General features: G+C 41.6%; 1 protein-coding gene and 2 long non-coding RNA genes across 3 annotated transcripts; 2 read left to right on the top strand and 1 right to left on the bottom strand.

The window, feature by feature from the left end:
- Positions 1-4,128: 4,128 nt before the first annotated feature.
- Positions 4,129-5,690, bottom strand: LOC106571535 (uncharacterized). Its single transcript, XR_001320939.2, has 2 exons — positions 5,470-5,690; positions 4,129-4,269 (listed from the first exon to the last, which is right to left on the bottom strand). It is a non-coding gene; the product is annotated as an uncharacterized lncRNA (long non-coding RNA).
- On the top strand, positions 4,427-17,177 carry LOC106571525 (NACHT, LRR and PYD domains-containing protein 3-like). Its single transcript, XM_045693624.1, is given in 10 exon segments — positions 4,427-4,637; positions 7,378-7,678; positions 8,074-8,109; positions 9,031-9,310; positions 9,312-10,763; positions 13,989-14,141; positions 14,223-14,401; positions 14,571-14,723; positions 14,816-14,853; positions 16,943-17,177. Coding segments are annotated over 8 exon segments (2,460 nt in total). The 5' UTR covers positions 4,427-4,634; the 3' UTR covers positions 14,627-14,723; positions 14,816-14,853; positions 16,943-17,177.
- Positions 17,178-17,543: 366 nt separating this feature from the next.
- LOC123726573 (uncharacterized) lies at positions 17,544-19,651 on the top strand. Its single transcript, XR_006758667.1, has 2 exons — positions 17,544-18,151; positions 18,187-19,651. It is a non-coding gene; the product is annotated as an uncharacterized lncRNA (long non-coding RNA).
- The last annotated feature ends 1,503 nt before the right edge of the window (positions 19,652-21,154 follow it).

Below are 21,154 nucleotides of genomic sequence, written 5' to 3'. Positions count from 1 at the left end.
TTCTGTTCAGTTTATCGCTAACATTATCACAGGGACTTTGAAGCACTAACTTACATGCATGCTGATCTTGGAATAAATTGACGATAGCAAAGATTCCATCTTTGACGACGCCACATAAATGGAATAGGTACTAGCTAGCTTGATAGTTAATATTTGCGCGCTAGCTCTGCATATTCAGCTAGTGTGTGTGCGCGATTTACTGGATTAACCTCACGTCAGTTACGTGCATTGAGTGCCTTTCAGACAGTAGACACGACCCCTCTGTTACCTAGCAAGCTAAGGAACTGGCAGTGGATCAAACCATTGTGAGGCAAAGGGTGGGGGGGTCGCAATCTTTTTAAACTTAAAAACGCGCTATTAAGTGTCTATAATCAGCACAATTGCTTTCATTGCGTATTATTAATATTATTTAAATTACATAGTTATGTTTCAGTGATATATTGGGGGGGACAAATCATATTTTTCCCAGGATGGGGGGGTCGTGTCCCCCCCGTCCCCCCCGGGATTTCCGCCCCTGGATGGTGCAGCTGTAGAACTTTTTGAGGATCTGGGGACCCGTGCTAAATATTCTCCTGAGGGGGAAAGGTTTTGTCGTGCCCTCTTCACAACTGTGTTGGTGTGTTTAGACCATGATAGTTAGTTGGTGATGTGGACACCAAGGAACTTGAAACTCTCGACTTGCTCCACTTCAGCCCCATCGATGTTAATGGGGGCCTGTTTAGCCCTGCTTTTCCTACAGTCAGCCCCTATGTCTTGCTCACATTGAGGGAGAGGTTGTTGTCATCAGGCCAGGTAGCCCTGAGGCATGGTTCCAGGGCTCAGGTCCTCTGAGAGGGGAGGGAGAGAGAGAGAGAATTAGAGGGTGCATGAGATAGGAGAAATACTCCAGATATAACAGATTGTGTCAGAGGGCTAGGGTCAAACTATTGCAGCATAAATACTGGAGGCTGAGATACGAGGGGTAGGGAGACACTGTGGCCCCGTCCAATGATCCCCTCCGGACAGGGCCTATGATGTAGTAGACCCTATAAGAAAACATTGTTACTTTTTGCATTTATTATGCTTTAAGTCTTACAAATACACAAAAACAACACATTTCTCAATTTTGGTGGAAGTTGGCCCTTAGCTAACCACAACTTTCCTGTCAAAGACGTTCATGAACTACGACAGCTATAACTTCACGATCTGACAGTGTGGGGTAGAGAAATCCCAACTAACGGGTGAAAAATTAACCGGGTTTTTTCTGTGTATATGTAGAACTGTATACAAATACACTAATAATGCATCCAGTCTCAGGTTATTGGTGATACTTTCCATTCTGCCCTTTGACCCCTTGCAAAGGGCCTTAAATTTCCACATTCTGGTGACATCCTGACCAACTTTGTTCGCATTTCATTGTTTGATCTAGCATGTGACTATTTTTTCCCCAGCACCTGTCCCATGTTGGCTGACCTACTGTGCAGTTAAATGGAAAGGTGCTACATGATGTGGACATGACATGTGATTTGGGATGAGGGGAAATGTCAATCAATGACAATTGAAATTGCTCATTTATTCTGCACATCGCTATATTTATTCATGTAGACATACCTTGAATATGTGGGTGAAGCATTTCATTTGTAGTCTTTCTTAATTTGTCGTTTTGAAATATATTTAACATCATTTGCTGGGATGTCTGTAAGAAATCACTTATGATTATCATTATTTCAATTTAGTGTAATGACATCACTCACTTCTCCTGAAGGGTGCACATATTATGATTCACTATTCGCCATAAATGTAAAAGCATTAGATTAGCATATGCATGGGCCAAAAGGAGTTTCCAACATAATTGAAAGGGAGCACTTTGGGAGAACTGAGATTCGGTACAAATTACTGCGCAACTCCTTCCTCCCTCCTTGAAGTAATCACTGCTTAGACAGGAACGGGCAGGTGAAACCAAGGCCTCCACTACATGGTTTTAACCTGTCTAGTCATTTCTAAATCAGGGATTACTTCTAGGGAGGAAGAAAGGAGAGATGTATGTAAAAGATTGAGCGAGCCACTGTGGAAGCTGCACAACCCAATCCTGTTATTTGCATATAATATACTTTTGTCCTCTGACCTGTATGCTGTCTGTAACCATTCCACAGATATCTCGTACAGTGGAAACACTTGAGCCTCACTCCTACTCCAGGTAAATTCATTAGCATGAAGTTTGATTTATGAATTCAAGCTACCAATTAGTATTTGGTAGCATTGCCTTTAAATTGTTTAACTTGGGTCAAATGTTTCGGGTAGCCTTCAACAATAAGTTGGGTGAATTTTGGCCCATTCCTCCTGACAGAGCTGGTGTAACTGAGTCAGGTTTGTAGGCCTCCTTGCTCGCACACGCTTTTTCAGTTCTGCCCACAAATTTTCTATAGGATTGAGGTTAGGGCTTTGTGATGGCCACTCCAATACCTTGACTTTGTTGTCCTTAAGCCATTTTGCCACAACTTTGGAAGTATGCTTGGGGTCATTGTCCATTTGGAAGACCCATTTGCGACCAAGCTTTAACTTCCTGACTGATGTCTTGAGATGTTGCTTCAATATATCCATAATTTTCCTACCTCATGATGCCATCTATTTTGTGAAGTGCACCGGTCCCTCCTGCAGCAAAGCACCCCCACAACATGATGCTGCCACCCCCGGGCTTCACGGTTGGGATGATGTTCTTCGGCTTGCAAGCCTCCCCCCTTTTTCCTCCAAACATAATGATGGTCATTATGGCCAAACAGTTCTATTTTTGTTTCATCAGACCAGAGGACATTTCTCCCAAAAGTACAATCTTTGTCCCCATGTGCAGTTGCAAACCATAGTCTGGCTTTTTTATGGCGGTTTTGGAGCAGTGGCTTCTTCCTTGCTGAGCGGCCTTTCAGGTTATGTCGATATAGGACTCGTTTTACTGTGGATATAGATACTTTTGGACCTGTTTCCTCCAGCATCTTCACAAGGTCCTTTGCTGTTGTTCTGGGATTGATTTGCACTTTTCGCACCAAAGTACGTTCATCTCTAGGAGACAGAACGCGTCTCCTTCCTGAGCGGTATGACGGCTGCGTGGTCCCATGGTGTTTATACTTGCGTACTATTGTTTGTACAGATGAACGTGGTACCTTCAGGCCTTTGGAAATTGCTCCCAAGGATGGACCAGGTTTATGGAGGTCTACGATTTTTTTTTTCTGAGGTCTTGGCTGATTTCCCCATGATGTCAAGCAAAGGTAGGCCTTGAAATACATCCACAGGTACACCTCCAATTGACTCAAATTATGTCAATTAGCCTATCAGAAGCTTCTAAAGCCATGACATAATTTTCTGGAATTTTCCAAGCTGTTTAAAGGCACAGTCAACTTAGTGTATGTAAACTTCTGACCCACTGGAATTGTGATCAAGTGAATTATAAGTGAAATAATCTGTCTGTAAACAATTGTTGGAAAAATTACTTGTGTCATGCACAAAGTAGATATCCTAACCGACTTGCCAAAACTATAGTTTGTTAACCAGAAATTTGTGGAGTGGTTGAAAAACGAGTTTTAATGACTCCAACCTAAGTGTATGTAAACTTCCGACTTCAACTGTATATACATAAACTGTATGAAATTATTTGATATTGTAAGCCATGAAATGTAGATTAAATATTTGTGCAATGAAAACTGCAGAAAAATACAGTGTATATATATATAAAAATGGAATGTAGTGGAGTACTTTAAATACATTTTTGTTAAGTAATTTACACCACTGGACTTGAAAGGAACACCTCAATTACCTTGACTAACTGGTACCCCCTGTATATACCGTCGCTATTGTTATTTTACTGCTGCTCTTTAATTATTTGTTACTTTTATTTCTTATTTAACACATATTTTTCTTAAAATAAATTGTTAGTTAATGGCTTGTAAGTCAGCATTTCACTGTAATGTCTACACATGTAGTATTCGGCGCATGTGACAAATACAACTTGATTTGATTTGTTACACATGAAAACATGTTGTGAACCTGATTTGTTACACATGAAAACATGTTGTGAACCTGGTGTAACATTATTGAAACTGTGCTGACACCTGGTGGACATCAACAGGAACTACACCACCCACTATAAAACAGATGGGATGCTTTACCAACATTGCTCTTTTTTATTAGACACTAATATACATGTCCAATATACAGACATTTAAAAGTCGTAATGTAAAGCACAAACGACTGGAAAGTTCTTCAAAAGCAGCTGTAGTGAGTCAAGCATCTTGAGGTTACCTGAAATAGATTAAAGCATATATTTTCTAATTTATTTAACTAGGCAAGTTGAACTCAACAACATCGACACAGACAGAAGTGACCTGCTATATTTGGGAAACAGGATTAACACAGAGAGAACTTGGCAAAATACATTGTATGTTTTTGTAGGCTGGTATATACAGTATCATCGGTAACAATTGTGTAGAAGCCACCTAGCTAATAAAATACTGGGGCTGGCAGTCATTAGTTACATTTCAATCATAGCGATAGCCAAATTGAGGCGCAATAGAGTTCACCGGCGAATAGCGGAAATAATAACTAAACCAACGAACGAGAAATGGTGGAGGCTACCAGAATGACGAGAGACGTTTTTCCGAATAAACATGGTGAGTGAAAAACGTCTTTACATAGCCCACTCCCTACCCGGTATCTCGTTCTACCGCTATACGACTTTGTATGCGTTGTTCGTTGGCAACCTTGATATTTATCACGTTTTTGGAACGGATTCCTGCTTACAATCAGAAAACGAAAAAAGCTAGACAGTCAGGGAGAATCGGAAATGCTAAATAAGATGGAGGATTGTGATTGCGAAATGAAGGGTAGAGTCCTAGATAACATCAACTGTTAAACAATGGATAAAATACTTTTTAGTTGTTATGGTTAAAATGAGCAGAGCAGTATTCCACTCCTAGGGGACTTCAGTAGTGTGCTGAACCAATTTACACGTCCATTTCTAGTAACAAGACCCACCAGAACTAATAATACCACCTGATGCTTCAGATAGTGTGGGCAAGTGTTGTTACTGGTGTAGAGGTCTAGGCGGCACTGATCTCGGCACCTACAGCTATTTATACCGAACCCGCTGGCTTTCTGTCCGACTCACCTGCTACCGCAGGACCTGGACCCAAACCCAACCCGTCCCGCTACGTTTAGGCGCATGTGACGCAGCTCACTTGCCAGCAATTATGCGCCCCATAGGCAATATCAAAATGCACAGAAATAGGTTAAATTACCAGAGTCTCACATGGCCCTTTATTAGGCTTCCGGTATTACTAGACATAGTTTGAAGAGCGCAGAGTTGGACTTGAACTTTCTCTTCATTCAATCAATAACATTTATTTCTAAAGCCCTTTTAACATCAGATGTCACAACGTGCTATACAGAAACTCCAAACAGCAAGCAATGTACTCTCTTAAACTACTACGTTGTATAACCTACCTTTTAGGAGTGGGACGATTTTTCAGGCGGAGAAAAATATGGGTGTTAAATATTTATTTATAGCCAATGTAGTAAACTATAGTCTAATCCTATTTAGGAAAGACGAGTGCCTACTCTACTTCAGACCACTCTCACACGACATGTATGGCTACTGAACTGGAAGCAACAAGGACGACAGTCGACACTTTTAGGAGGACGGTTTCCAGGCAGAGACTAAATGGATAGTCAATGTTTATTGAATAATAAAATGTGCAAGGCTCGCTCACCATGGTAGCCTGTGCGCGCGTTTTCCTTTTCAATGATTATCCATTTTTTTATTGTACTTTGACTCACGTTGAGCGCCCTCCACTTCTTTCCATTATCAGTATTTATTTTTCAGACACTGTAGTAAACTATAGTCTAATCATATTTAAATGAATGTAAAGGTAACTGCCACGTTATTCCCCACATGCTTAGGTAGACTATTTCATTGAAAGCACAGGTATAGGCCACCAGGCGCACTTGCTCGGCCAGCTGGGAGAGTCAGCGACTGAAGCAGTGAATTGTGAGTGTTCATAATGCGACACTAGGTAGGCCTAGGCTAACGCACACAAAGCAGAAAGATGCCCGTTTCCCAATAATCTGCGGGACAACAAAAACCTTTTCACCCGTCTTCTCAGTCTGACCGCGCCGCAATGATCTCTGTCCGGACTCGCAGGTTTCAAATGGTTGTGAGAAGTCATAGTTGATGTACATTGTTATATCCATATTTGTAGTGCACAAATTAAACGTTTTTTTCTTATTCATGGAAACTCCGTTGACTAGGCTTGATTGAATAGGACCCTCAGTCTGAAGGCAAGTTGCTCCAGTAGTTCATAGTAAAGTCAATAATACTGATGAATGAAAATGTAACAATTTATTATGTTCAGAGTCAGCACATTGACAAAATCACAGGAGGAACAAGAAACTTCTCTCCAATTTTGGGTGATAAATGTTTATAAAACGAAATTCCATGGTTGAATTGCAGACACCTATCCAATCGTCTTAGGTTTCTACAAGTGCCTATAAGGGGCAGGAATAGGGCTGTAGGGGTTTATTTGAAAAGGGTAGATAACATAATATCACAACTGGTTTCTGCCTCCAGCAAAACTTCCTTGGCTCCATGTGATGTCATATTACAGTGGGGTTGCAGGAGCCTGTGTCTTGTAGAAAGGGAAGGAAGAGGAGGTGCTGTTATAGAATGTATGGTATGTGAGCAGGTGAACTTGAATAATATGCCCATGTTAATTAGTAACTAACGTCTAGTTATTGCAATATCACACTCTATTCTAGTAAACCAGTAACAGGACAGTCACCTCCAGACAGGAGCAGCAGACCTGAGTTAGTCATGAGACAGAAGATAACTTTCCAGACCAGTTCACCATGTCAGCAGCTGTGCAGGGGGTCAAAGACCAACAGTAAAGATCAAACCGGAATATTCAAGTTAATACACACTCGACCTTCAGAGTGGCTGTTCCCTAAGTGAAATATGCAATTACATGTTAAACGTGACAGTAGGATCTCGCTGCCTCATGCTTGCTCTGCACAACAATAATACCCATTGTAAAAAGCCCATCTGAACTATCTTGGCTTAACGATAAGAATCTTTCACCATTTTCCTACCTCCTCACTAGGCACAGATGTCAGTTCTACGTCTATTTTGGAGTAACATTTGTTTGAGATGTCAACGAACCGTGAAATCAACAAATGTCACTATGTCATTTAGGTTAGAAGTTGGATGAAAAAAAGACTAAATGCCCTTATGTTAACTTTTTGCAAATGTAATCCATTGTTCACATTGATTCAATGTCATCACATTGCTTTTTTTTTGGTTGAAATGATTTGGTAACAAACACACAGACAATATTGATTCAAACAGTTTTTGCCTAGTGGGTCATGTCTTCAACTGACCGATCAACAATGGCGACACCTGTCCCTGAGCAGCTGCTGGCCATTCTGGAGGACAACCTGTGTGAAAAAAAACTTCAGAAATTCAAATGGCACCTGGTCCAGGGTGTAAAAGGTTTCCCTCAACACATCCCAAAGGCCCGGCTGGACAAAGCCGACCACCAGGACACTGTGGATAAGATGGTGGAGACTTACGGCCTTGAGGGTGCAAAGAAGATCACACTGGAGGTCCTGAGGAAGATGAAGCTGATTTATCGCACTAATATGTGGACAGAACCAGCAGGTTAGATGATTTAAAAACATTTAAAGGGATAATAGTCATCATTATAATAGTCATATTTGTGTTAGTATTGAAATAGCTATGGTCTGGCTCTGGCCTGTTCAAGAACTACAAGTTATACCCATTAGCTTATGTCATGTTCATGACAATATTATGACGCTGTGATGACATACAGTTAATGTGTTTCAGAATGTATTGCCAAAATTCATGGTATCAATGTACGTACATTTTGTTTAATAAAGGTTTGGGGTTGGTGCTCCATTGTAGTTTTAGCACGGCTGTGATAGTCGACGGTACTACTCAGATAGCGCCTTTATATATGACCTCAGCACGTGCTTAAAGCCATGCTAAAACCACCATAAATCACACAGCCTCTCTCTCCCCTCTCTCTTTCTCAGGCCGGAGTGCTCCAGCAGTGGTTCAACAAGTCAGAGGTGAGCAATACAAATGAACACAATGGCTACATTTGACACGTGGCACGTCATATTCTGTTTGTAAAGTGGTTTTCTGGTTGAGAACCAGATAAACGTTGTCTTTTCTTTTCATGACAAAATCAAAACGTCCTAGGAAGAATAACACAAAGTTGCTACTTTCCACACAACAAGTACAAAACCTGACCAAAAGACGACATCATGATGTCAAACACATGCAGTTATCATGACCATTATATCAATAACTAGGAGCACCGTGCCCTGTGGGCAGTCTGTCATCTGATTAATGCAATTTCATCTGATGACTGTAACCATAAAAAAATATTTTAAAAATATGACTGAAATTACCACAGAATCTTTAACTCAATAACCCGTCTACTAATAAACTATGGTCAACTTCCTGTCTATTTGAAATGTAATGATTATTTTGCTTATGATCACTGTCACCCTATGTGTTGAGCTATTCAATTGTCATAGAAAATTATTTTGTTGCAAATGCAACTGTGACCATGTAAAGAATTGTTAGGCTACTCATACTCATACATGTTTTACCCATACTCCAGCAAGCTATCACAGGTGTGTAGAATCTGTAGAAAAGCTTTTCTTGTGCCGAGTTGCGGTAGCTCTGTAAAGTCCTGAAATCGGATCTTTGGGCTTCGTTTGAATGGCACATGGGAGTTACCACAGGTTATGTTGATGAGTCCTCCCTTTTACCTGGGCCTTTTCCCATATTGACCTAGAACATACAGGCTACACTACAGGCTTATCAGTTTTGATAATCTAGCCGAGGCTACTTATTAGCCTACTGTCTGGAATTTATCTTGCGTTGGTCTGCAAATGTGATAAAAAATGCATGTGTTTTATTATAGGCTAAAAGTGTAAAGAATAAACTGAATCTATCTTTGTTTCCCCTTGCAATTGAAGATGAACTGAAATCGTACCTAAAGAAGAAGTATGACCAAATATATGAGGGGACGTCAAAGAAAGGGGATTTCGTCTATCTAAACAAGATCTACACTGAGCTTTACGTGATAGATGGGGCCATGGGAGGGGTCAGTGGTGATCATGAGGTCAGATGTCTGGATTCCAGAACACCAGCCACAGGAGAGACCATTAAGCTCAGTGAAATATTCAAACCACAGCCTGATCAGAAGAAACGAATCAGAACAGTGCTTTCACTGGGCATCGCTGGCGTGGGAAAAACTGTCTGTTCAGAAGTTTATTCTCGACTGGACAGAAGGAAAAGAGAACCAGGATATTGACTTCATCATTCCACTTCCTTTTCGCCAAATCAATAAAATAAGAGAAGAAGACTGCAGTCTGATTGACCTGCTTCATCAGTTCTTCCCCTTCATGGAACCAATCGATACTCTGGAGGAAGGTTTTAAGGTTCTGTTCATCTTTGATGGTCTGGATGAGAGTCGACTCCCTCTGGCCCTTAATCATAATAAAGATGTGGCTAAAGATACAAAAACAGCACCGCTGGACGTCCTGATCACAAACCTCATCACAGGACAGCTCCTCCCTTCTGCTCTCATCTGGATCACCTCCCGACCTGCAGCAGCCAATCAGATTGATCGAAACTACATCCACCAGTGGACCGAGATACGAGGGTTCAATGACCCTCAGAAGGAGGAGTACTTCAGGAAGAGATTCTGTAATGATGACCAGGCCTACAGAATCATCAACCATATAAAGTCTTCAAGGAGCCTCCACATTATGTGTCACATACCAGTGTTTTGTTGGATTTCAGCCACTGTTCTGAATGATATCCTGGGTAAAACAAAGAGTGGAGAGATGCCAAAGACTCTGACTAAAATGTACGAACACTTCCTGCTCTGCCAGACTGATAAAATGACAGAACAGAAGTATCCCACAGGTAGTAAAAACGCTGTCCTTCAACTAGCAAATCTAGCATTCTGTCAACTGCAAAAAGGACAATTGATTTTCTATGAGAAAGACCTGCGAGAGAGTGGTATTGACATTGAGGTGGCTATAGTGTACTCCGGTGTGTGCACTGAAATATTTCTGGAGGAGGAGAAAGTGTTTAGCTTTGTGCATCTGAGTGTTCAGGAGTTCCTTGCAGCTCTGTATGCTTACCACTGTCACACAACAGACAACAACAATGTACTTCTCCCAAAGCTGACAAGGAAACATTCAATATATTGTTTTGGATGTATTCCACAGTCTTGGACATCTGTGTTTGACTTCCATAAGACGGCAATCGACAAAGCCTTAGAGAGCCAGAATGGACACTTGGACCTTTTTCTCCGCTTTCTGCTTGGTCTTTCACTGGAGTCCAATCAGAGACTCCTGAGTGGAATCCTACCAGAGACAAAGGACAGAGAGGACATTGAGAAAACAGTCAGCTACATCAAGGAGAAAATCCAAGAGGGCCATTCTCCAGAGAAGAGCATCAACCTGTTCCACTGTCTGAGTGAGCTGAAGGATGAGTCTCTGGTGCTGGAGATCCAGAGCTATCTGAGATCAGGGAGTCTGTCAGTGAATGACCTGTCACCTACACAGTGGTCAGCACTCACCTTTGTGTTAATGACATCTGAGGAAACACAAGAGGCATTTGACCTGAAGAAATACATCAGATCAGAGGAGGGTCTCCTGAAGCTGTTGGCAGTCATCACCTCCAGCAGGCGTGCTCTGTAAGTAGGCTCCTAAAGTTGAAGTTGGTCTTTGTATATCCCAGGGACACAAGTTCTATTTTGGTCTCCATAAAATCATCAAATCGTATTTGTCACATGCGCCGAATGCAACAGGTGTAGACCTTTATAGTGAATTGCTTACATACAAGCCCAACAATGCAGTTAAGGAAAAATAAGTGTTTAAGTAAATACATTTTTTTTTTAAAGTAACAAATAATTAAAGAGCAGCAGTAAAATAACAATAGCGAGGCTATATACAGGGGGTACCGGTACAGAGTCAATACAGTACATGTAGGTAGAGTTAGTGACATTTCCACATGATCTGCTCTTTCCAAAGTAGAATTGACAATATTTAAATGAATTGCACCATCCTTGCTAATTTCAAGTGCTTGCCACCAGACGAGTAATGAAATGGATGTGCCATTCAAAATGTAAAAATGTAAAGCAGACACCTCCATCAGGGAGAGTGATAGATCCGAGAGGGATACTACTACTTTATACAACGGGTGGGTCTAATCTTGCACTCTGATTGGTTAAAACCGCATTCCAGCCGGTGTCAGTTCCACAAGTTACCACCGGCTAAAGCTATGACGTTGAAATGCCTATTTACTCTGTTCCATCTCACTGTCTCATCAGCCCAGCCAGACAAGTATAAACTTCATCTCCCATTTCTTTTAGACTAGCAATTGTTTTTCAGTAGCGGAGATTTGTAAAAAACCTGCGGTCTGTCTCTCTGACATTTGCAACATTGTTTGAATATTGAAATTCGATCTCCAGCTGTCCCATAGTAATGAATGAGTCGGGGCGAGACAGACAGACAGACAGACAGACAGACAGACAGACAGCTTTTCTCAGGTAGCTGAAATCATGAATTGGCATCATTTTTATGGAAATGTCAATAGAAAACAGGTAAGACGAAACAAAATGCAGCTTGTTTGCAGTCTTTCCAGCTTCAGTTTGAAGTGATTGTGTTAGCTGTGTTGTTGGCTAGCTCCTCTTAACAGTGTCCTGATGAGAGCACACATTTTCTATGCCAGGTGAAATCGTGCATCATTAGCTCATTGTTATGGATGTATCCAAATAAATGTCTCAAGAAAACAGTTAAACAAATGCAAATGCAGCTTCTGTTGTTATTCTGGCTGCACTGTTTGACGTGACTGTATGTTAGCTGTAGTTGGCTAGCTAGCAAGCAAGGGATAAGAACATTACCAGCCAGTATGGCAATAGAACATTTAGAATGAACGGCTGGGTCGCGTCCATAGATACAGAACAAAAAGACTGAACGGCTGGGTCGCGTCCATAGATACAGAACAAAAAGACTGAACGACTGGGTCGCGTCCATAGATACAGAACATTTAGAATGAACGGCTGGGTCGCGTCCATAGATACAGAACATAAAGACTGAACGACTGGGTCGCGTCCATAGATACAGAACATAAAGACTGAACGGCTGGGTCGCATCCATAGATACAGAACATAAAGACTGAACGGCTGGGTCGCGTCCATAGATACAGAACATAAAGACTGAACGGCTGGGTCGCGTCCATAGATACAGAACATAAAGACTGAACGACTGGGTCGCGTCCATAGATACAGAACATAAAGACTGAACGACTGGGTCGCGTCCATAGATACAGAACATAAAGACTGAACGGCTGGGTCGCGTCCATAGATACAGAACATAAAGACTGAACGGCTGGGTCGCGTCCATAGATACAGAACATAAAGACTGAACGACTGGGTCGCGTCCATAGATACAGAACATAAAGACTGAACGACTGGGTCGCGTCCATAGATACAGAACATAAAGACTGAACGACTGGGTCGCGTCCATAGATACAGAACATAAAGACTGAACGACTGGGTCGCGTCTCTGGCGAACGACCAGCCGGCCTGGGTATCAACCCTGGGTTTTTGTGTCAGGACTATATCTCGTGGAAGGATGAAATAGTATAAAAAAATACATCAAAATAACGTTTTTCATGAAAATATGTTAATCATTATTTGAATATGTGGTAACACTCGTGCAAATATGTCCCCACAACACCGGCTTCTCTGGCATTATCACTTAAATACAAGACACCTCCATCAGAGAGGGATGGATCAGAGAGGGACGGATCAGAGAGGGACAGATCGGAGAGGGACGGATCGGAGAGGGACGGATCGGAGAGGGACGGATCGGAGAGGGATGGAGCGGAGAGGGATGGAGCGGAGAGGGATGGAGCGGAGAGAGATGGAGCGGAGAGGGATGGATCGGAGAGGGATGGATCGGAGAGGGATGGATCAGAGAGGGATAGAGCGGAGAGGGATGGATCGGAGAGGGATGGATCGGAGAGGGATGGATCGGAGAGGGATGGATCGGAGAGGGATAGAGCGGAGAGGGATGGATCAGAGAGGGATAGAGCGGAGAGGGATGGATCGGAGAGGGATGGATCGGAGAGGGATGGATCGGAGATGGATGGATCGGAGAGGGATGGATGGATGGATCGGAGAGGGATGGATGGATCGGAGAGGGATGGATGGATGGATCGGAGAGGGATGGATGGATCGGAGAGGGATGGATGGATCGGAGAGGGATACTACGACAATATAAGATGTTTTAAACACAATAGTTGATATTAGAGGAGCCAATACTGCCATGTGATTTGATGTATAGCATTGTTGAAATAAATGTTTCATTCTGCTTTAGCTTAAACGACAAGTGCAGTTAAAAATGTTATTTTCTTGTGTTTAATGTATATTTCCACAATATGAGGTAGTCACAATTTCACAGTATTATTCCAATGTTGATAATGCCCTTTTAATGTAAGAGCTGTTTGAAAAGACCACCTGAAATGTCAGCCTGTTTTGGTGGGATGGAGTTTTGGCCTGCATGGTGACATCACCAGGAGGTGAATTAGTTAATAGACCAATAAGAAAGAGTTCCAAACCTCTCTGCCAATAACAGCTCGTTGTCAGTTTTCCCCTCCCCACTCAGGCCACTCCCAGACAGTCCTAGCTAAATTCAAAATTCTTGCTTGAGAAATTGCTCTTGCTAAGAAGCTATTTTGGTTTATTTTTGACCGTTTTGATTGTTTTCAATCACAGTAAGGTACATAATTGTTACCCAGAAATTATTTGATAATGAGGTCAAAACTGCTGCATTGGACCTTTAATGCATACACTATGACAAAGAGTTATGCAATTTAACATGTGTGTCATTCTGTAAAAAACATTCTTCTCCAGACTAGATAGCTGTGAAATGTTGGCAAAAGCTATCGGCTCAAACTCCTCTTACATGAAAGAGCTGGACCTGAGTGACAATGACCTACAGGATTCAGGAGTGAAACTGCTCTCTGCTGGTCTGAGGAGTTCACTCTGTAAACTGGAGACACTAAGGTGAACAATTCTGGACTTGAATTGGGCTCTGTTTATTTGTTCAATTGCGCTTTCTTTGTTCATATTTGTATTTGATTTCAGACTGAATAGATGTAACCTCACAAAGAACTGCTGTGTAGCATTGGCCTCAGCTCTGACTCTGAGGCCAAACGCCTCACACCTAAGGAAGCTGGACCTGAGTGACAACAATCTACAAGACTCGGGTGTCCAGAAGCTTTCTGATAGACTGAATGATCCACAATGTAAACTGGAACACTGGGGTCAGTTGCTTTGGGTTATATGGGGCAATTTTCTAGGACCTTGTATAAAATGTCTGTAGCTATCATAATGTATGAGTGTTCTCAATGTAGGCTTGAATAAAACGTTATCTAGCCTTTGGTTTATACCTGTGAACTGAAGAAGAGTTGATGATAGCAACTGTTCCTACAGGTTGTCGTTCTGCGGAGTCACAGAGAAAGGCTGTGCTTATCTGGCTTCAGCTCTGAGGTCAAACCCCTCCCACCTGAAAGAGCTGGACCTGAGCTACAATCACCCAGGAGATTCAGGAGTGAAGCTGCTCTCTGCTGGACAACATACAGTCAGGTGGGTCACAACAATACATACTGTGAAATGGGTGATAAACACTAATACTACAAAATATTAATTATGTGCATTCTCTGCTCTTCTCTTACTAGTTTTCACCCTGGAGGAGAATACTGGTTCAGCGTTAGATGTAAGTGTGTTCGACTTTGCTCTCAGTCTGCATGTTAGCGCTGGATTAAAATTATACTAAAAAAAGAGTTCTGTACTTTGCCCTTAACAGCCTCAATTTATCAGGGCATGGACTGTACAAGGTGTCGAAACACGCTGGCCCATGTTGACTCAAATGCTTCCCAAGTTGTGTCAGTTGGCTCGATGTCCTTTGGGTGGTGGACCATTCTTGATACACACGGAAAACTATTGAGCGTGAAAAACCCAGCAGCGTTGCAGTTCTTGACACAAACCAATGCGCCTGGCACCTACTACCATACCCTGTTCAAAGACACTTAAATATTTTGTCTTGCCCATTCACCCTCTGAATGGCACACATACACAATCCATGTCTCAGGTGTCTCAAGGCTTAAAAATCCTTCTTTAACCTGTCTCCTCCCCTTCATCTACACTGATTGAAGTGGATTTAACAAGTGACATCAATAAGGGATCATAGCCGTCACCTGGATTCACCTGGTCAGTCTGTCATGGAAAGGGCAGGTGTCCTTAATGTTTTGTATACTCAGTGAACAGAAATATAAACACAACATGTAAAGTGTTGGTGCCATGTTTAATGAGCTGAAATGAAAGATCCCAGACATGTCCCATATGCACAAAAAGCTTATTTCTCCCAAATTTTGTGCACAAATTTGTTTACATCCCTGTTAGTGAGCATTTCTCCTTTGCCAAGATAATCCATCCAGTTGACAGGTGTGGCATATCAAGAAGTTGATTAAACAGCATGATCATTACACAGGTGCACCTTGTGCTGGCCACTCTAAAATGTGCAGTTTTGTTACACCACACAATGCCACAGATGTCTCAAGTTTTGAGGGAGCGTGCAATTGGCATGCTGACTGCAGGAATGTCCACCAGAGCTGTTGCCAGATAATTGAATGTTAATTTCTCTACAATAATTTGGCAATGCGTCCAAGCGGCCTCACATGATAATGCACGGCCCAATGTCTTAAGGATCTGTAAACAATTCCTGGAAGCTGTACATGTCCTAGTTCTTCCATGGCCTGCATACTCACCAGACATGTAACCTATTGGGCATGTTTGGGATGCTCTGGATTGACACGTACGACAGCATGTTACAGTTCCCGCCAATATCCAGCAACTTTGCACAGCCTTTGAAGAGGAGTGGGGCAACATTCCACAGGCCACAATCAACAGCCTGATCAACTCTATGCAAAGGAGATGTGTCGCGCTGCATGAGGCAAATGGTGGTCACACCAGATGCTGACTGGTTTTCTGATCCACGCCCCTACTTTTTTTTAAGGTATCGGTGACCAACAGATGCATATCTGTATTCCCACATGTGAAATCCATAGATTAGGGCCTAATGAATTTATTTCAATTGACTGATTTCCTTATATGAACTGTAACTCAGTAAAATTGTTGCGTTTTATATTTTTGTTCAGTATATATTAATGTTTCATCTTAAATGTCCATTTAGTTAGGCAATTTATGTTAATAATTCATAGGACAACAATCTCGTTTGATAAAATAGATATGCCTAATATTTATAATCTCAATTGGCTTGATTTAGTTACAAAATAATGAAGTGGACAGTTCTTTACTTTAAAGGTTACATTTCCCTAGCGCCATCCCTTGACTAAAACATGTGATGGGGCTACCGTTTTGTTGCTTTTCCAATCCCAGACTGTTGTTTTAACTGTGCGCTCCGTAACTCAAAAAACAACAAAATGGCTGTCTGGCATCTTTTTGAGGGGTTAACAGCTAAGGGATGCGGCTGGAGAAACCACTCTCAAATAGACCAGAGCTATGGAGTCCATGAGATCAAAATGATCATTTTAATTAACCGTGTTTTGAAGCTATCGTGTTTTTGTTTGATTTATTTTGTACAATTACTAATTATGGACTTAATAATTTTGTACAATTATTAAGTCCAAAAATGGATGTACCAATTCCAGATTGCCCCTTGAAGACTAATGATTAATATCCACTGTATCAGTATGCATTTTAATAGAGCACAGTTTAAATGACTTGCTTACACTTTACATCGTTATGTAAATATTGATAATTTTTTTCCTTCATTCCTCCATCAGATGTCTGTAACCTCACACTGGACCCGAACACAACATACAGAAATCTATCTTTGTCTGAGGAGAACAGGAAGGTGACATGGGTGACCAGGAAGCAGCCATACCCTGATCACCCTGAGAGATTTGACTACTATCAACAGGTGCTGTGTAGAGAGGGTCTAACTGGCCACTGCTACTGGGAGGTCGAGTGGAGTGGGAATAGGGTTGAAATAGGTATGACATATAAAGGAATCAGCAGAAGAGGACAGATAGATGACTGTGTTTTGGGACACAATGACAAATCCTGGTGTCTAGATTGTGATGGTAACCAATACACTGCCTGGCACAATGATGAGGACACTGCCATATCTGTCTCCTCTCACTCCAACAGAGTAGGAGTGTCTCTGATTTGGTCATACGGCAGTTTGACCTTCTATAGCATCTCTTCTTCTAACACTTTGACACACCTGCACACATTCTGTACCAAATTCACAGAGCCCCTCTACCCAGGGTTTTATATTACAAACAACTCTTCAGTGACTTTGTGTCATAGATACCGAATGAGAAGTTCCCAGGCTCAATTTCCACCGCATATAGGCAAGAGCCTGATACACTATGCAACAGAGTGAGACTTGAAAGGAGCGCACCTTAAAATCGAGGTGAGAGAGAGAACCTGCTACAGTTGTTTAGATAGGATTTAGAAAATTAAGATTCTGAGTTTATAAAATTGAAAACGATTTCTAAGATGCATACTTTCACATATCATTAAGTCCTGCATTCAGACACGAGTCCTGCATTCAGACACGAGCCCTGCATTCAGACATGAGTGCCAGAAATGTTCCAAAAAGCGGAATCAAAGCAGAATAGCAAAACTAAGGGCTTGTGGAATGGAATATCAGCTGCAGGATAGTAAAACTTGGGGCTTGTGGAATGGAATTTCAGCTGCAGGATAGTAAAACTTGGGGCTTGTGGAATGGAATATCAGCTGCAGGATAGTAAAACTTGGGGCTTGTGGAATGGAATATCAGCTGCAGGATAGTAAAACTTGGGGCTTGTGGAATGGAATAGAGCTGATCACAGGCTATGGGATCAAATGCAAGTTTAAATGAGCAGGACTTGTCCATACTACTCTCTCTATATGACGAATGATAATGTTAATCTCAGCCCACCCATAGCTGTCACTATTGATGAGGAAACACCAATCTAGGTGCTTTAAACCAAATACAGCATCTGGTCCTGATGGGGTTAAACCACAGGTGCTTTGTGAGGTCCTGATGGGGTTAAACCACAGGTGCTTTGTGAGGTCCTGATGGGGTTAAACCACAGGTGCTTTGTGAGGTCCTGATGGGGTTAAACCACAGGTGCTTTGTGAGGTCCTGATGGGGTTAAACCACAGGTGCTTTGTGAGGTCCTGATGGGGTTAAACCACAGGTGCTTTGTGAGGTCCTGATGGGGTTAAACCACAGGTGCTTTGTGAGGTCCTGATGGGGTTAAACCACAGGTGCTTTGTGAGGTCCTGATGGGGTTAAACCACAGGTGCTTTGTGAGGTCCTGATGGGGTTAAACCACAGGTGCTTTGTGAGGTCCTGATGGGGTTAAACCACAGGTGCTTTGTGAGGTACTTCATTACGCACATGTCTATGTTACTCATTATGGCAAATATCCCAGTGGGTGCAAAACACCACGCATAGTCATGAGAAGTGTCAGTCTGTAAAAAGGCAAATGCAGGGCAGCAATTCAGGCCAATAGCACTGACCTCAGTCACAGATCATGAAGTGTTTTGAGAAGGTTGTTCAGGAGCAAGTCTGTGCTTTCCAGGACCCTCTACAATATAGAGGAGAAAGATAGGGGTTGATGACCCTATGCCCTGTTTTTGTTTATCTATTTTAAACAATGTTTATTTTTTTTAACAACCATATTTAAGGTGTGACTACTTAAGGTGGACTGATGGTGTAATCGTTTATTGCTCTTTATTGTTTTATATGTATATTATTGATCCTTCTGAAGTGATGTATTGGACCTGTAAGATGGGACAGAGGTCCTCCACGATTAGCTAATGTATTGAAGGATGTATTGTACAGTCATTTGGTATTTTATTAGGATCGCCATTAGCTGTTGCAAAAGCTGCAGCTACTCTTCCTGGGGTCCAAACCAAACATGAAACATAACACAAGAACACCATTAGACAAGAACAGCTCAAGGACAGAACTACATACATTTTTAAAAAGGCACACATAGCCTACATATCAATGCATGCACACTTTTCCATTGATTCTATTGGATTTAGTCTATTCCAGTGAATCTTTTGTCTCTTATGAACATCATTATGAACTTGTTTCATCAGTCACTAGTACTCTGCTCGTTGTCTTTGCTGGTAACATCACATTTCTCCTCTGGGGATTAATTCATCTCTCGTTAACAGATGTTCCATTTCTACAATTAAGCAAGATTTTAGTTCTGGGTTAGGGATGAATGAATTTAACAGGACTGTGTCCATGTACATCTCAGATGCTATCTGGTGAGTGCAAGTTGATTACCTGTTTGTTGTGAATAAAAATGGCTGACCAAATGGAAGCGTTGAACTATCCAGGGATACTTAAATAGATTTAGCAATAGGAACACTTTTTTTGTATTACACGACACTTGATGTGACGTCACAGAGGACAAAACAAGCTATAAAAAAATGCTTTATTTCTTTTGTTTATCTGAAATAAATCATATTTAACAATGTAATCAAGTCTCAAGTAGTGATTTTCTACTGAAAGAAAATAAAGGCCTATAGATGCGGTAAAGAGGTCAATGGAACAGAGACCATGGGGGATAGAAGGATGACGGATTGGCACACACCAAACAAATCTGATCTAACAAGGTGGATATTCATCAAATCAGTCATGATTGGTGTATTTTAACAGGCCCAGAATGTGGTTACTAAAGTCAGATTTAGATATATCTGGCTGTTTTAGCTGCATAACATTTAGAAGTAGTCCGTTTTCAGGTTTAGAAGAAGTGACTGCTAAATGCTAACTCCTGTTCGTATAATTTAAGCTGGTAGCATAGCTAGCATACAGAAATCTGTGGTGGTAGATAAAGTCGTTTTTAACTAATGCAGTTGATTGGTGACTATGACATGAACATGTATTGGTTTTAACATCCATACAAGCGTTATACTCTGATTTTACCTCAACATATATATATATATATATATATATATATATATATATATATATATATGTGTATTTCACAGTATATTACACTAAATGTAGGATAATTTTGCTGGGGGGCAATCAGGAGATTCGGGATCTTTCCCCAACACGTTTCCATGGCATTTCCATTGTTTTGGTTGAGTTCCATTGACCTCTTTACTGCATCAATCAAATTGAATACTATCAAACAACTATGATGTAATAAAGAATGACATTTTGATAGAACATTACTTATGCCATAACAAATGAGGTTCCAGGAATTCCACGACATGGCATTATTTCATTCTGTGCTGCTGAGCTGATCTTTTCAAGTTTCAAGTTGTATTTATTACACTCATGTGGCCGTCACTACAAAGTGAGATCCATACAACATATTCATAGAAAAAAATAACAAATTTAAAAAATGCAAATCAATAATGTCCTGCATTCTTTAAAGTGACTCATTAATCAATGAGCAGAAATATGGGTTGATGACCTCATGTACCATTCTAGACTTTGGTATAGTCAGTGGGTTTTGGCTGCGGGAGTTCCTGCCTGACACTTTGATTCAGTCAGGGGGTTGCAAGTCTCTGAATTTAGATTTTAGGAGGCTGACAGCGAAGTCAGTACAGAGTTGTGTCCGTCTTCCATGAAGCCGGAGTAAGGTCAGGGTTTGAAGGTCCTCAGTATAACTGGAGTATCCTCCTAGGATGGTGAGGCATGCTATCTTCTGAAGACGCCCCAGGCCATCAGGCTGGCCCTGGGTTAGTGAGCTGTGCCAAGCAGGAGCGGCATGCTCCATCGTGGGGGTTAAGTAGCTGGTGTAAGTGCTCAAACGGTCTTCCTGTGCAACATGGAACCTTTTAAGGCAGCGAAGGAGAAAACGTTTTCTGTTGCACTTCGTCCTTCTGTACCATTACCCCTAAAATCTTTACACTATCACACACTTTGAGATCCCGGAAGTCCAGAAGTCAGTGGTGATTTGAGCTACAGCTTACAAGAAACGGGACACGGATATGGACACATACAAGAAATCCCGCTACGACCTCCAACG

The sequence above is a fragment of the Salmo salar genome, chromosome ssa01 (assembly GCF_905237065.1).
Source record: "Salmo salar chromosome ssa01, Ssal_v3.1, whole genome shotgun sequence".
NCBI lineage: Eukaryota > Metazoa > Chordata > Actinopteri > Salmoniformes > Salmonidae > Salmo > Salmo salar.
Note: the sequence above shows the minus strand (reverse complement) of the source record. Positions and strands in the feature narration are given on the sequence as shown.